The sequence below is a fragment of the Solanum pennellii genome, chromosome 2 (genome assembly GCF_001406875.1).
Source record: "Solanum pennellii chromosome 2, SPENNV200".
In the NCBI taxonomy this organism is placed as follows: Eukaryota; Viridiplantae; Streptophyta; class Magnoliopsida; order Solanales; family Solanaceae; genus Solanum; species Solanum pennellii.
Window position 1 is genome coordinate 42322747 of NC_028638.1, and position 16801 is coordinate 42339547.

Below are 16801 nucleotides of genomic sequence, written 5' to 3' on the forward strand. Positions count from 1 at the left end.
AAATTGGATACTAATATGTAGGTCAGATACATTAAAGAGTATCCAAGCCATTATTTGATAATTTGAGCTATTCGGAACCATATTTAATATATATGAGCTACATATTATGTACTTGAGCTAGTTTTAAACATATCTGAGCTACATATTAATGTGTCTGAAGACTATTTAATATATCCGAATTATATATTAAATATTAATGTATCCAAGATTTCAATTATTGTGTCCAGGTTTTTTAATTTTTAAGAAACTTATGTAATTAAAAAACTTATTAGGGATAGATTGTGATTTCATAGAGTATTAAAACTATGAAATTTATGCTAAAATTAATGGGATGCCGTGATTGGGCCGCTGACCCGTTTGCCTGCGGAAAAATTATAAAAATTAATATATTTTAAAAAATAATTACTGATTTTAGTGATACTTTTTGTTTATTATCATTTATAGCAATACTATGATAAATTTGTAATATGTATTAAAAGTGAATTATTTATGCAATATATTTGAATTATAGTTGTTTTTGAAATATATTATGTTTGTTTGATAAAAAATGGTCACATTGTATAATAAGTGTATTAAAATGTAATAAATGTCTTGTCCATCACTAAAACTTATATTATATGTGAATAATAAATTGTTCTTTATAATATGTATTAAAATTATATTATAAATAAATTAAAAACGATAAGTGAAAAAAAAAATATTATTACTATAAATAATAAATATTAGCTAAGTTTCCCAATCCTGCCCTCTGTTCATCGAGCTCTGGCAGTGCCGTCTTCGCTTAATCCCAGTTTGAAAAGGAATAGGGAAAGGAATTAGCGGGACACGAATTATAAGAGGGAAAGGATGAAGCTGATTCACTGGACCTTCTTCTTCAACTTTTAACAATTATGGCCACTTCTGATTCTCAGCGTCGCCGCGTTTTTGGTCAGCCTTTTTTTCTGTATCTCTCACTTTTATGAAATTCTGTTTCGATTATTGTAATTATACAAACTGTGTTGCTTAATTAGTTGAAAATATTGGAACTTTAACCAATTGGACACACTAGGTTGCTTTTGTGTGTATATTAGTACTGATAGTAGGATATTAACCTAATTTGAATTTATTTGTGGGCGATGTAGTTGGGAATATACCCTATGATGCTACTGAGGAGCAACTAATGCAAATCTGTGAGGAAGTTGGACCAGTTGTTTCCTTCAGGTTTAATTTATTTTCTTTGCCTCTTCCCTTAATTGACTCAGGGTTTGATTTATCTTTGTTTTATTTAGTTAAAGCAGCTGATTTTATTATCTGTAGCAGGATATAAAAGACTGTCCTTTTGCAAGTTTCCAAGTGCACTAACATTATAGTATCTGTAAGAAAGTTGTGAAGATGATAAAACAAATACTCTTTGAACCTTTTGATCATCCCAAATTCGGTGTTTTTTTGTAATGCTGATTTTCTGGTCATGCATCCCTGTAAATGTTAGTTTGCTGATTGAGGATCTGAGGTGAATGCCATTATTACCCGTGGGCAGCACAAACGGTTTGACTACTCGCATTCATACTAATCTAATATATCTTCTCGATCTACCCATCGCGTTGTCGTAGTCTTTCATTTTTAACTTAATACGGCATGAAGCATATTACCTTTCTAGTTTTACATTTATATTATTCTATATAAATAAAAATATAATAATATTTTTAAACTAATGGACAAAGTGAACTCTACAGCTAGAATACCTAATATCATTTATATCTTATTGTGTAAAAATGAATGCTTGTCCGCTTCCAAAAAATAAATAAAAATGAATGCTTGGAGTTTTTATCGCAGCTGGTCGGAAACTTTTCACCAGCAAGGATTTTTAAATTCTGTTTAGAGGGCATCTTGTGGAGGATGACCGACTAAAGGAGACTCTTTTTTTCATCTGATAGGAGCTGATTTCTTCCTCCTTCTCCTTTTCTTACTAAGATGAGTCTACCTAGCATTTCTCATCTTCCGATTCACTCTCTTTTCCTCCTCAGATTAGTGATTGATAAAGAAACTGGAAAACCAAAAGGTTATGGATTCTGCGAATACAAGGATGAAGAGACTGCATTAAGTGCTCGCCGCAACCTTAAGGGGTACGAGATAAATGGTCGGCAGCTAAGAGTTGATTTTGCTGAAAATGATAAAAATTCTGACAGAAATCGTGAACAGGTAAGACATTTAAATGTCCTTGGACAATTTTTTTATATTACTCCTTACCAAAAACTACTGTACAGTGTGTTTATTTCTATACCTGTTTCTTAATTTATTGTCCCTGGAGTGAACATCCATTTTCCTACTTATTTGAGCTGCTTGTCTCAACCAAAATATCCATATATATCAAAGTTATGGGATTATATGGTTCTCAACAACTAGCGTCTGGCTATTTCAAAACCATGACAGTGTTAGTGGAGTTGTGGAGATGCTTAAATTTCATATAAGGTGGTGTTGGCATCTCATTAGGTTCTGTGGGAGATGAAGGCAGTGTTGGCATCTCACTAGGTTCTGTGAGTGATGAACTTATTCTTTTTTTTAGATATCCAGCATTAATGTGACTGGCTTCTATCCTGGTTAATGACAAAATTGGTATCTGGTGCTTTAACCATTTTAGCTACCTGCAATTTGCTCACTTATTCTACTTTTGCCTCTACGGTGTTTCAGTGTTGTGAATGGCGCTCGCCATAGCGCCTTTGGCGAATGGCGAGGCGAGGCTGTGTCGCCATTATCCACTGAGGCGAGGCGGCCTCAAATAGGCGAGCCGAGGCGGCCTCAAATAGGCGAGCCGAGGCGACCCAATGGCGACGTAAATGGCGTCGCCATTTTGATTCTTTTTTTAAAAAAAGTTTTAACTTAATAATATTAGTTTTTTTTTCTATTTTCAAACTTTCATCAGACTTTCGTGTATTCCTCTTCTTCTCTTCCTCGAGTTGCTGCTGCTTCTTCTCTTCCTCAGTCGCTGCTCTCTTCTTCTCTTCCTCAGTCGCTGCTTTCTTCTTCGTCTCTTTCCCTCGAGTTGCTGCTCCATTCGTCTCTTTCTCTTTCACTCTTCACTGCTCCCTGCCTTCACTACTCTCTTTTTTCCTCTGTTTTCTTCACTCTCTGTTTTGTCCCGGATTACTGTAAAATGCTTTCTGCTTTCGCTGTGTTGTGACTGCTGTCCATTATTTTTTTGAAAAAAAATTAATTCTTCTATAGTAATTATTATAGTATTTCTAATATATGTAATTGCTATTGAAATTTTGAATATTATATGTGCAATTAAATGTTTTTAATTTTTGGTATTAATTGGCGCCTCGATTCAAAAAGGCGAGCGCCTCGCCGCTCGCCTCGCCGCGTGGCGAGGCAGGCCCTTGTCGCCTTTTGTCGCCTCTCGCCATCCAAAACACTGCAGTGTTTAACCTATCTGACTTGCATATGTCAATTTCTTTGTAGTCATTCGTAGATTTTTTGGATCACATCTTACTCTAACTTTTTGTTTGATGTCCTATCTTGATCTGGACATCTAAACTAGTCATTAGCGCATAAAATTTGTTGAAGTAAAGTTTTCATTATGCAAAGTTTCAGATATATAGTTTGTTCAGTTGGAAGAATCTATGATGCCCCTCAATCTTGAACTAACTGTCGTACTTTATATTTTGAATTAAAATTAGTACTTCTTTGATGAAGTAAGATAATTGCATTGACAGAGTCACCAGAAGATTCAAATTACTAAAGTATGATGCGACTACTATATTGAATCAGGGAGTCGATGATGTCCAAAACTAACTTAGATCATTTAATTCCTCATGTTTTTATGTTTGTTTTTTTTCAAAACTGGTATCTACTTCCCAATGATTTCACCAACAAAAAGGGTTTGGAATGTGTTTAGCATGTTATCGTTGGAATGGTCAGTGAATTCTCTTCAAAACATCACCCACTGGTTCTTACCACTAGACCAATGCCCTAGGCATTATCCAAGACATTATTGATCAGTGGTAATCTTCCTCCAGGGATAAGTACTCCTTTTCCATATATCCAACTTCCTCCCTATTCTTCTATTGCTCCTTGCCACACGCACAGACGCTCTATGATTTGCCTCCAAATGTAGACCCCAGTGTTGTAAAAGGCGATCGCCTCGTCGCCAATGTAGAGAGGCGAGGCGACCCTTCATCTCCTTTTAGAGTTGTGGCGAGGCGATCTTCAAAAGGCGACATCATGATGACAAAATGCGAGAGGCAAGAGGCGAGAAAGGCAAGAAAGGTGTCACCTTTTGTATTTTTAAAGAAAAGGCGAAATTTTAGGGTTTTCAACTAGACTCCTCCGGCAATTAGCCAGACTTTTCCGGCGACTCCAAAGTCTAACCGATACATATTTCTTCTTTTCTTCTTCCTCTGTTTCTTTTTCCTTCTTCTTCTTCTTCAGACTTTAGAATCACTTCTACCTTTGTTTTGACTTCTTATATGTTTTTTTTCTCATTCAAGTTCTAGACTTCTAGTATGTACTGTCTATTTTCAGTTTTTGAATTGAGATATTTGCTAATATGTTATTGCTATTGAGATTTTGATTATTTACACTTGCAATTAAGTATTTTAATTTTTTGGTATTAAATGGTGCCGCACTTTAAAAAGGTGAGCGCCTCGCCACTCACCTCGCCTTGTGGTGAGGCAGACCCTTGTCGCCTTTTATCGCCTTTCACCGTCCAAAACACTGGTAGACCCAAGTAAGCAGCAGGAAATTGTCCTGTTTTTCACCCCAAAATCATATTTAACTACTGAATTTCCCCCACCATTCATTGGATAAAGAAGGCTCTTGCTCATGTTAATGTGTAAACCTGAGGAGGCCAGCGATATACTTCCTTGACTGAAATGAGGAATTATTTGCTACAAGGTTTAAGTTATCATTTTTCTTGCTATAAACAAGGTGCAGTTTCACCAACTTCACAGTTAGCTTCATCTACATTGTTAAATCCACTTTCATTTAAATACATCAGAACTCCAACTGTTACCTAAAAGTTGTGCCCGGTCAGAAGACTGTTTCCTAAATTAGGATGCAAGTAGCACTTTTTAATATTCAAACCCCTCTTGAAGAGAAGAGCAGAAGCATAAATGTTGTGAGAGAACTTCATCTGTTACGTAGTACCATTATTTTTCTGGACGTAAATTTTTCCATCTCTAATTTTTAATAACATCTCAATTGACCATATTTTTCTTTTTGGCAGGGTCGCGGCGGACCTGGTATGACTGCGAATGTTGGTGGTATGTTTCAATTTCCCTTCTGCTTTTTCACCCTTTCTTTTTCAATTAAAAAAATTGGGGGGGGGGGGGTCATATCATCAATTGTTTTTTATTCTCTTTGAAATTAGAATCTAACGTTTTATGTGGTAATGTCTATCAGATCCTCAAAAACACATTGGGGGACCAGTTATCTCTGTGGATTCTGCACTTCAGCAGCCATTAGGCATGTCAGTAGCTATGACTGCTGCAGCCGTTATGGCAGGAACTCTTGGAGCTGCTCAGAGTGGCTGCTCATTCAATCAGTCTGGGATAGATCCTTTAACACTACATATGTCCAAATTGTCTAGGAGCCAACTGAATGATGTTATGTCTGAGTTCAAGGTCAGGATGTTGATTGCATACGACTCCAACTCATGATATTTCTAGTTCTGCTTGAATATTGCTGCAAATTTATAAAATAGCAACAAACATGGACAACATACCCAGTGTAATCCCTCAAGTATGCAAGCCTTGTGGATAATTGCTTGACATGATTATTGTAATTTTGATGACAGGCAATGTGTACACAAAACAAGGAACAAACACGCCAACTGCTGCTAGCAATTCCAAATTTGTCAAAAGCTCTTTTTCTGGTATTAACCTATGGTAGATGCTCAACATATTGCAAGTTTATGCTGTTGTTTAGCATTTTTAGTATTGCTGACTTCAAAACAATTATCCGTTCTTCATTGCAAATTGCATAGCCGCTTTTCTTTTCTGGAGTGCTGAGCATGCTTTAGTGCAACATGAAGGGGGTCATATTACTTGTTCTCAGCATCAGAATATCACTATTCTTTCATTTTACATTGCATGATATTGAAACCACACAGTTACTTGTTTGTATTTGTTTGCCAATGCAGGCACAACTAATACTGGGAATGGTAACCCAACCAATGGTTCGTTCACTGGTTCCTTTGTTTTAATACCTCTCTCTCTCGTATATATTTATATAGATAAGCTGTCAAAGTGTATCTTTTCAAAATTCATATAGCTTTCCTTTCCTATATTGTTCTTTTGAGTTTGATTCCTATTGTTTGGTATCATAATCACATTAAGGAGCACCTATTCTTGATTTTATTTGGAAATCAGCACACACATATATTGTCTTCATTTTATTAAGGGCATTCTACTGCTGCTGCTGTTTTAGTTGTTTTTTGAGGAATCAGTTTGACAAAGAGCAGCACCTGATAATCTTTGAAATTTGCAGTTGCAGACGCCAAACATTCGGCAATCTGCTGCACCTAAGCTGCAGCCATTGGTTCTAGATAGTCAGCAAAGTCAACAACTGGCAACTCAGTCTCTTCTTGGGTTACCCCCACTTCCCCCTAGTTTGCTCCCCCAGGCACAGCCTCAGACTCAACTAGCACTTTCGCAAAACCAAGTTTTGCAAAGTCAGCCTAACCCTTCTAGAAATCCTTCCGTCAATGCAAGCCAAGTCAATGTGTCAATTAATCCGCCAGTTCAGGTGGGAACTTCTGTTGCTGTAAAGCAGCAAATGCAGCCTTTTTTCTTACAACAAGCTGGGCCAGTTGCTTCCATGAATTTTACATATAATAGTCAGCTGGGGACAGAAAAGACAAGATATCCTCCTCCTCCTTCATCAATGCATACCCCGTCATTGGAACAAGGTTCTCAGGTGTATATCTTTATTTACTGTTAGTCTACAACTGCAAATGAACGAACGCAGCTGGCAAAATATAAAATCTACGGGAACAATAATTTGAAAATAAGTTAATAAGGACAATATAACTTACTTTGGATGATTGTCATGCTTGAATGGTTAAGTAATTTTCCAAAGAACAAATTTTCCGTAGAAAGGAAGCGAGCTTAAATATTGGATTCACTTAATAGATTTAGGATGAAACGAGAAGATGAATAGAATCTTATGCAAAAGGTTGCTTTATAACTTGCTCTGCTCCTTGCCCCTTTCCTACTCATGGAAATTTTACTTGATATGTATCCCGAACGCAATAAAATAGGAAGTCCATAGGATAGTAGCTATATGGAACTGTATGTATCTTTCTGCAAGAGACTTACCTTTAGTGATGTGATAGTTTGTTTCTTCCAAAGGGACATCAATGTGAACTTGTATAATTTTGTTTTTTTATCAACAGGGAAATCCTTCAGTAGTTTCTGGTGTCTTGGATAATACGAATAAAGACTCTCGACGACCCCAGGCTCCCAATAATTCATCTTTGATTGCCATACCAGCTTACCCTTCAGGTTTGCCTGAGGTGAAGAGAGGGGCAGCATATAATCTAGATCCTCTGAGTCGTCCATCGAAAACGACAAGGCTAAATGATGGAATAAGTTATGCCTTACCTGATGCAAGTGTATCTACGCCCCAGTCAGGATGTTCGACTCAAGTTTTAGCTGCAGCAGAAATGTCAAACCCTGATAAACAAGCTACTCAGGTAATTTTAGAGTGTTGAGGTTTCTTTGTAATCCATTGAAGGAACTTAAGATTAGATCAATTGCAAATGATAAGTGAATTAAGATGTTTCTACTTCCATTTGTTTTATTGCTTGATATATTGATTTGAAAGTATACATAACTAATACATCCGATGCATACAATCTTCGATGTGAATATGTTAAATGCTCCTTGTTGTGTTGATTTGATACTTTATTTAGAATCACATGGGATGTAACTGTAATATGGTAGATTAGTTATATTAAGAAATATTCTTCTTTTTTAACAGGTACAGCTTCCCTCGGACGTTGAATCTGCCTTGCTGCAACAAGTTCTGGGTCTCACTCCTGAACAGTTAAGTGCACTGCCACCAGATCAACAGCAGCAGGTCATTCAGCTCCAACAGATGCTCCGGCAGCGAACATAGCCAAACTTTAATACGTGACGAAGGACCTCAGGTACTTGCCCCACCGAAATATTTCTGCAGAAGGGCATGTTGTTTTTTGGATCATTTACCATATTGTAAAGTGATGTATTTCCAAAGGATTGTAAAAATGCGCACTTGGGTGTATTACATTCATGTAATGACTATAAGCAGGCTGTTTTTACAAGCTAAGTTGTACTCTAGCATTAAATATTTATTCCTATTATTATTCTGAAGCACCCTATAAGAGTGTGGTACTTGATGTCACCCTCGTTAATAGGGATGGCAATTGGGGCAGGATGAGTCTTGTCAAAGCATTTTCAAAAATTAAACGGGAAGCACTCGAAGCAGGATAGGGCGGGTCGAACCTTTCTTATATAGGGATTTCAATTGGGGCAGAATGGGGCGGGTCAAACCTTTTATTTTCAAAAAAAAATCAAACAGGACAGGCAGGTGATAGGGTGGGTGAAAGCTTTTCGAAATAGTTTAAGGGGAAATTGTATAATGTAATGGACTATTAATTCAAAATTAAATGTTATAATCATAATTTCATTTAATTCTAATATACAGCAAATACTTTATCATTCTTCTCTCTCCATAGAAATTTCGCTCGCCTCTCTCAATTTATACAAACATAAATGTATAAATTGTGTTTGTGTTTGTATAAATAAAAAAAACTATATATACAAATACAAATATACATCGCTTTGTCCTATACACTTACAATTATACAACACAAATCTTTCCTTACCAGTTCTCTTTTGTCTTTATCTCTTTCTTGCTTCATACAATGTATAATTTGTGTTTTTATAAAGCGGGAGAAAGATTTGATATACAAATACAACCATTTTAACTCGATTCAACTGTATACGAATTCAAATTTTATGCAGATACACAAACACAAAGAACATATACATATACAAACTCAATTTTCATAACCAAATACACGCAATTTATACAAATCGTTGTGATTTATACAAATTAGATGCCTACGATTTTATACAAATCATAGATGTTTGTGATTTTTATACAGATCTGATGCTCCATCGCAAACTAAGTTTGCTATAAAGCGCAAATAGCAAATTGTAGCTATAGAATGCTAACATGATTTTTATGTTTGTTAAACCTAAAATTTATCCTATTTAAATTGGAACTAAATAAAACACGGCTAAACAAAGCTAAATAGATTAGGGCAAGGCTATATTTAAACAAGAAAGATAAACAGCACAGAAGAAAGCAAAACTTTACCAGGGAGAAACTTGAGAAGATTGAAGATTGCCCTACCGGTAAGAAAGAGGGGAAAAAGGTGTTGTCGTCTAACTCGACTAGATTCTGGAGACTTTGGAAATTAAGACCAGCTCAAAGAATTACTTTCGCTATTTAGCCCTTTGTTCTGCCAACAAAGAAGTTATCCTTGACGATTTTTCATTCCTTCCCTGTCGAGTCACTTCTCTTTGACATTAATGTTTCCGCCTCCTCTTCCTATAACATAGTTAGGCGCCCTCCTTTTCAATCACAAAGGGGGGAAAAACAATTAAAGCTCTAAGTCGCAGACTACTCAAGTAAGTGTGCGACTCTGTATGAAGACCTTCTTCTCTTCTGGCCACCCTCCGTTCACACGGTTCTCAAAGTAGAGGAGGAAGGGTGGACAACATGTAACCCATCCTACACCGCCTCATTGCCATCACTATCCTTAACCCTAATATGGACATTTGAGTCGCGTAACTGGTGAAAGCCAAAGCCAGGTTCTAAGTGCTCATTTCGTAACTAGTTAGAGTTATGCAACTATTAGCAATGCATTGATTAATTATGAAGGAATTTATTTTATGCAAAATTTAGTTATTCCACTTTATATTCTACGTAGAAGAAATATAAATTCTCATAATGGATACAGGTAGCGAATTTCGAAGTTGCAAATTGAAAGTAAATTTGCGCTAATCCACAATCATGAACTGTACTCTGCACAAAGAAAAATACATTTGTATTCACTTCCATTCAGAATACGCAATAATTGTGCTACCGCAAAAGGCAATATAACATACATTCACAATCTAAAATCATGAACTCGGCACTCCACTAACAAAGATGCATTTGCATTCACTTTCATTCAGAACAAGCAACGACTGAGCTACCGCAGAGACCAATATGAACAAACACTGACAATGCACAATCATGAACTCAACTCTAGTCTAAAAAAAAGGTGCATTTGTATACACTTTCACTCAAAACAAGTAATGACTAAGCTACAGCAAAAGTTTGAACAAACATTAACTTCCTATTGTATTAATTTTATATATAAATAACTTACCTTAAATAACAATATTTATCCATAATTTAATGTCTTAATGTCAGCCTAATTCACCTTCAAAACAACCCCTAATTGGATAAAACCAGCTCATAATTAAGTAAAACATAACTAATCTCACTCCATTCAGATAAAAGTAAATGAACATCTTTAAACTGAAAATCTGAAATGAGTCTCTGTTTGTTACATTAACTAGTGAAATTCATGGCCACTTTTACATCTAATATTATAAATATAGATATGTTGCACTCTCCATTTTAGTCCGGAGTGAAGATGGTCTTCAAATAGGGAGAGAAAATTTTGTTTTATCGAACAACACGTCAAGGGTTCAATTCCTGCTAACTTCAAAAACCAAAAAAAAAATACAATCAAAGTATAGTTAGCAACTCCACTTCTTTCTTCATACTCACTCTATCATCATCATCTCATTTTGTTCCTCTCTGTTACCGAGCCAAGTTTCTTTCGGAAATAGTTTTTCTATAATATAATCTGCGTACAATCTACTCCTCCCGAGATCACTATTGTTGTTGTATTACCTCATCAAGCTGCTCTTCTTGTTTTGATGAGTTTTCATCATCAAAATTCCAATTCTCACATAATACTCTCTTCCCTATTCCACCACTTCTACACACACCTGACGCCCCACCACCACCAATCTTAAACCTCACTTTCCCTCTCTTCAATGGCAATTCAAGTCCTTTCCTTTCCTTTTCCACACTATCAGCAGTTTTTTTCTCCTCCTCTATTTTCTCCCTCTTTGGTTCCTCAGTTTTAGCACCACAATATCCCCAAAGTTCCCTTTTTCTCTTCTCAACAATTTCCTTTTCGTGATTCACAATCACCGGCATTACTGGTAGCCATTTCGGGATATGCTTCTTATCTCCTCCAAGGTACTCAATCTTACTACTACCTACATTTCTCGAACCTTTTCTGCTTCCTAATGAAAATATTTTCCTAGGCAACGGTTTTGCGAATGGAATTTCCTTGGAATCCTCCGTAAATGTATCGAGTTTCTTCACCGCGCCGGAGTTGAGAAAACAATCGGTAGCTCTCCATGCTCCGGGGAATCCACTCACCGAGCTCAGCTCATCCACGGCGGCGATTGTGTCGACGAGATTTGCCTGGGTACGGCATGCTGAGTTGGCTGAATCCGCGGCGGACTTAGCGATTGTTCTCAAGTACCTGATGGCGATGTCTGTTAGGATTCCGAGAACGGGAGCTTCTGCCGCTGTGAATCCAATTGAACTGCAGATCTGCGCAACTGCTGTTCTGGTTATGGTGAAGGCGTAATCGGACTCCGATAACGGCGTAGACGGAGGAGGAGGAATCACCATTGCCGTCGCCATCCCCTTCGCCTTCGCCGCCAGAGGACGGTTGCGATTTGATTTTGAACTCATGTGGGCGGCTCTGCTTCTCGAGTCCTGAAACAAAAACCCTAGATGTTCATTGCTAAGAAAGCTTTAAGAGGCAGAGTGGGGGCTCGAACTCCTGCCGTTTATCATCGAAAGTAATAAACTGCGAACCAGTAAGCTGGGAAATCTAACAGGACATTATTATTATTTTTTACATTATTTAATTAAAAAACAGGAGAGAGATGTTTACCTTATACGAACTTGAGGTCGATAAATCTGCAAATCTAGAAATTTACTCCAGTCAATTACACTTCCGCTAATTCTTTCTGTTTAAGAACTACAAAAGAAATTGTTTAAATAGAACAAATGTTTAAGAAAAACAAGCGAGACACACACATCTAGATGTTTCTCGGCGAGTGGAGACGACCGCTCAATAAAGAGGATTTTATAGTGAAAAATACAATGTAATGAAAAAAAAAAGTGGACTATGTATGTGCTAACTTCCTAGGGTTTACATAATTAATACTGGATTAATCGTATTCTGGGCCGGTGCTACGAACTTATAAGAAATGACCCATTTCTACTAAAGGGTTAGAAAAGAGTAGAGGTATGACTAACATAATATTTACGATTGAATGCCAAAAAATATAGGCAATGGGCAATTTGCCGAAGAAATTACTCGAATAAGAAATCAAATTAAGAAAGACACCGATCAATTGACGTATTAAGCATAAACAACTTATTATTATTAATTTTGATATATGAGGGTTTCATTCAATTACGGGGATCGTAAATCAAGGGGAAACTGAAATATATGTTTGAAGGTGAATTGTGCATAGGATTGAAGTTTTTCATCTCCTGAAGTAAAAATGTGATTTTTTTAAGAGTCTAGTTTAGCAACGAACTCAAATTTACAAAATATCACGATCTTACTCGTCATCAAAGATACTCACACTAAACCCCTATGATGGGACACCCATTATTAATATTGTGCAAAATGTTTAACAACAGAAGGATATAGTTTTCAAGAATTTCAAATGAGTTTCGTCAATAAAAGTCATTGTCACCGAACAGGATAACCCTCTTAAAAATATAAAGTTGTGTACCAAAATATCTATCTAGACCATCAATAGGGATGCAACCTCGAAACAAAACAATCCAAGTCTGGAAAATGGACGAGAGAGAAGAGATATTCATAGCATACCAAAAGAGGCAACTCACCCTTGAATTTAGGGAATGCTAATGTCACAATTAGATCGCAAAGCGGTCACCAGAATATACTTTATACTCAATAACAAAATAGCAAGTACAATATTAATACACAAAATTCACAGTGTACTAATAGAATCATCTCTCAGCTCCAATTATACAAAATATGAATAAATAATCACAAAATAAAATAGATAACAAATGCAACAACATGATAAATAACAATCAACAAATCAATCTGGTTCACTCACAAAACCCACGCACACAAACAATCAATGTGTAGGGGGTGGTACCTTAACCAATCACTCGTATGTAAAGAAAGGGCAATCTGCTAGAGGCACCTCCAACTATATATGTTAGTATGTACCTTGCATGGTATCCGAGTTGATCAAGGGATATCATGTATCATGCGTGATATTCGAGTCAACCAACAGTTACACATTCATAACCAGAATAATACAAATCACACTTGTACAAAGTAATCACATTCATTGCATGTGATTAAAGACAATATTGTATATCAGTTTATATTTCTTTCACTTTTCCAAGTCTTATGATATATAGGTGGAACTAATGCACCAATTAATAAGCACCAATAACATAAATGAAAATCAAACCGCCATCACCTTCTCTGAATCGAATCTGAAATGCTCTATAGATCTTAAGCCTTTCGAGTTAGGTATATAAGTCATATTTTTGGGAGAAACAACAATAAAAGAACAGCTTTCGATTTTGGACTTGCAATTATTTTTCAAATATATATATAAGAATCATTTTTTTAGAAGAAAGATTATACGTATGTTCAATCTCTAATGACCCCTTGTTATAATATCAAACTTGTTCTTGCTCTATAATTAATGAGCATAACTCATAATTAGACCAAAATGGCCTAAATATTTCTGGGTTATGCTACTCAGAACAATTTTATAATTATTCAATCCAAATCAAGATTTTTTCTTTATACCAACTCAAACCCTCATTTAAAGTGATCATCATAGATTTTAAGTCCTAAAAATCAAATTTCTAACCTAAGGAAGAAATTTACTTAACTTTACCAATTATTTCGATGGAAAACAAATGAAAATATTGCCTTTGCACTTCCCTAATTCTTGGTTGATTATGAGCTTTAAGAAGTATTTTGCATTTTTTAACGAATCATCCCATCACAGCGGTCCAATTTCGCTATAGTAGCAGCATTGTAGCGGATCTACCTCTATCACAAAAATTAATTTAGGTCGCTTGTGATATGTCTCTCATTATAACGACTTGTAATTTCTAATCTGTACATATTAGGGTGGTAATTAGGTGGATTGAGTCAAAATTTAAGCGAAGCATAACGGGTTAAGATAAGGTGAAGACCCAATCCAATCCAATCTAAAATTGAATGGGTCAACACGGGTCAAACAATCAATTATATAGGAGGGTAAGACTCGCTCCAATTCAATTTTTACTAAACTTAATTGTTTTATTGTTTCTTTTGGACTATTTTCATATCTAATAAAATTATTCTTTTTCTTTATTATGAATATATTTAACATATCAAATTGAGAAAAAAAAAGTTTTTACAAATATTTTGATAATATATTAACCCAATTTTTGATTGATTGAGCTAATGAATAGAAGGGTTAATAACCTACCCAAACTTAAATGGATTAGACAAGTTTAGTTGGTTGGGTTTGAATTATCACCCTACATCTGCACCAGTGTATATAACTATATACTTAAGATCAGGGGAGGACCCACAGAGGGTCAAGAGGTTCATATGAATTCACTTTGTTGAAAAATAACACAGTATATATATGTATATTTGATCAATTTTTAAAAATTTTATATGTATATATTAACTTTTAAGCCCACTAACATAAGTGTTACCTTTGGCCCAGTGGTGAACAGGGCTTAATTTTCCCAATTTTTTAAAAATGTTTTTGTTGCAAAAGTTTGATGACTTTATTTAGTTATGATATTTAGTGTTGGTGTACTATACCACAAATATAATAAATTACAGATATCTCGCTCTCTTTATGAAGATTCAAGCCTATCAGGTGCGGCTCAAACATATTAGTGGCCTAAAACGAAAATCAAACGGGGCCTTAAACTTGTATTGTTAATAACTTTTATGTTATTGATTCTTCTGGTTTTCAATTAATAATATAACCATTTTTATTTTAAATTATATTTTCATGAGATATAGTATTTCAAATATGTCAAATTTCTTTGAATATTTCCTTGATTTTTTCATGAAAAGTTAACTTTTTCTACAAATAGTATTCAATATTTGTTAAAAAAATAATAACTTATTATTATTAAAAATGGCCCCTTAAATTTGGAGGCCTGAGGCGGATGTTTTTTTTTAACACTCTCGAGCCACCCCTAAAGCCTATTGTGGTATAATCTACACCGATCCACCCGTATCACTCTTGACTAATTGTCCCTTCCGAATACAACAGCCCAACAACATCGTACAACTCAAACAATTTCAAATTAGTTGAAGAGCCCAAAGCTCCACAAAAAGAACATCTTCCTTCAACCTGACATTCTCTTTTGTATAGTAAATATAATTGAAGACTTTGAATATTTTCTTTGTCTCAACTCTCTCACTACACTTACCTCACTATAAACTACAATATTGTCCAGATTTCTCATCTTCTTTTGACCTACACTTCATAAAGGAAGAAACACCATTGATTATAGGAGAATAATACTTCTTTGTATTGAATAAGAATAATGTGGATAACAATGTAGGTAAATGAATGGAGGAATTATGTCTTGGAGGTTAAATGAGTTACAATACATAATAAGGTGAAATTAGTTGTAGATCGTGACTATAGTGGTTACAAAAGTTACAACAAAATAATGACCATATTCTTATTAACTTATACCCACTAACACATACATTTAATATTGTAATTTTAATATTAAAATACATAAACACCAACGTTTATCAATAAAAGGAAATAAAGGGAATTCTTTGATTTGCATGATTCATTCATTTTAATTGTTGGGTTTATCTATTTGTGGAGTCCTTTCATGTTAAATTAATTAATTAATACAAAATGTTATAACTATAAAATATTAGAGAGTAGTATTAGCTTACATAGTGTTTTGTGCAATTTTGCTCACCCATTCTTGCTCACATTTTCTGTTTGCTGGCACGTCTTTATGTGCCTATTATTTAGCTTATTATCAATAAAATAAAATGTCATTTGTTTATAATTTTAAATTTTAAAATATCTTTCCTATTACTTTAGTTGAAAATGTTATTTTTTTTCTAATAAATACATAGTTCTTATCTTTTTTTAAATAAATTCTTTTCCTAGTAAAAATATTCTGATCCATCACTGATTTTCTTTTATGTATAAGATCATAATTCTTCATCATTAAATTAAATTAGATAAAGATAAAATTATTTTTTTAATATATTTTTTTTAATTGAAGAAAAACAAGAACTCGTTAATATAAATCTTAGATATCACAACTATAATGCCATAGAATACGAAAGATTATTACATTGCTTCAAATTGAGTTATTATTAACTTTGAAATCAAAGAAATATATAATAATTGTTTATCCTACTTTAATTGCGAAAAGATTGAGAAATAAAATTTTTATTTACTAGGAGTTTTTTTTTCAATTGTTATTTTATTATAAATATAATGTGTTCAAAAAATAAAAGAAATAATAAGTTTATAGGAAAAGGGGATTTTTGACCAAAATATATTATCGATAGGGGATTTTTGGATTGAAACATTAATGATAGATATTTTTAAACCGAACTACTAAAGAATAATTTATTTTTTTTAATCCTTTTTCGTTACAATCAAAAGTTGCATCATCACATATA

General features: G+C 34.7%; 2 protein-coding genes across 3 annotated transcripts; one reads left to right on the forward strand and one right to left on the reverse strand.

Moving 5' to 3' along the window:
- The first annotated feature begins 727 nt into the window (after positions 1-727).
- Positions 728-8333, forward strand: LOC107011511 (cleavage stimulating factor 64). 2 transcript variants are annotated; one of them, XM_015211037.2, is made up of 10 exons: positions 728-927; positions 1122-1200; positions 2004-2178; positions 5204-5240; positions 5380-5600; positions 5774-5851; positions 6089-6154; positions 6466-6894; positions 7373-7672; positions 7960-8333. In XM_015211037.2, the coding sequence occupies exons 1-10, from the start codon at positions 891-893 to the stop codon at positions 8095-8097; spliced, it is 1560 nt and encodes a 519-aa protein (XP_015066523.1). In that variant the 5' UTR covers positions 728-890; the 3' UTR covers positions 8098-8333. The 2 variants fall into 2 exon arrangements, with proteins under 2 accessions (XP_015066523.1, XP_015066524.1); XM_015211038.1 differs by having other exon boundaries at positions 740-927; positions 6119-6154.
- A 2197-nt stretch (positions 8334-10530) lies between these two features.
- On the reverse strand, positions 10531-12103 carry LOC107009579. Its single transcript, XM_027914379.1, has one exon. The coding sequence runs from the start codon at positions 11794-11796 to the stop codon at positions 10918-10920; it is 879 nt and encodes a 292-aa protein (XP_027770180.1). The 5' UTR covers positions 11797-12103; the 3' UTR covers positions 10531-10917.
- Positions 12104-16801: the final 4698 nt, after the last annotated feature.

Excerpts from the sequence above, each read along its gene's own strand:
- LOC107009579 (XM_027914379.1), bottom strand. The coding sequence starts at position 11,796 with ATGAGTTCAAAATCAAATCGCAACCGTCCTCTGGCGGCGAAGGCGAAG.
- LOC107011511 (XM_015211037.2), top strand. The coding sequence starts at position 891 with ATGGCCACTTCTGATTCTCAGCGTCGCCGCGTTTTTG. Across the intron at positions 928-1,121 it reads TCAGCGTCGCCGCGTTTTTG|TTGGGAATATACCCTATGAT; the intron begins GTCAGCCTTTTT and ends TGGGCGATGTAG. Across the intron at positions 2,179-5,203 it reads CTGACAGAAATCGTGAACAG|GGTCGCGGCGGACCTGGTAT; the intron begins GTAAGACATTTA and ends TCTTTTTGGCAG.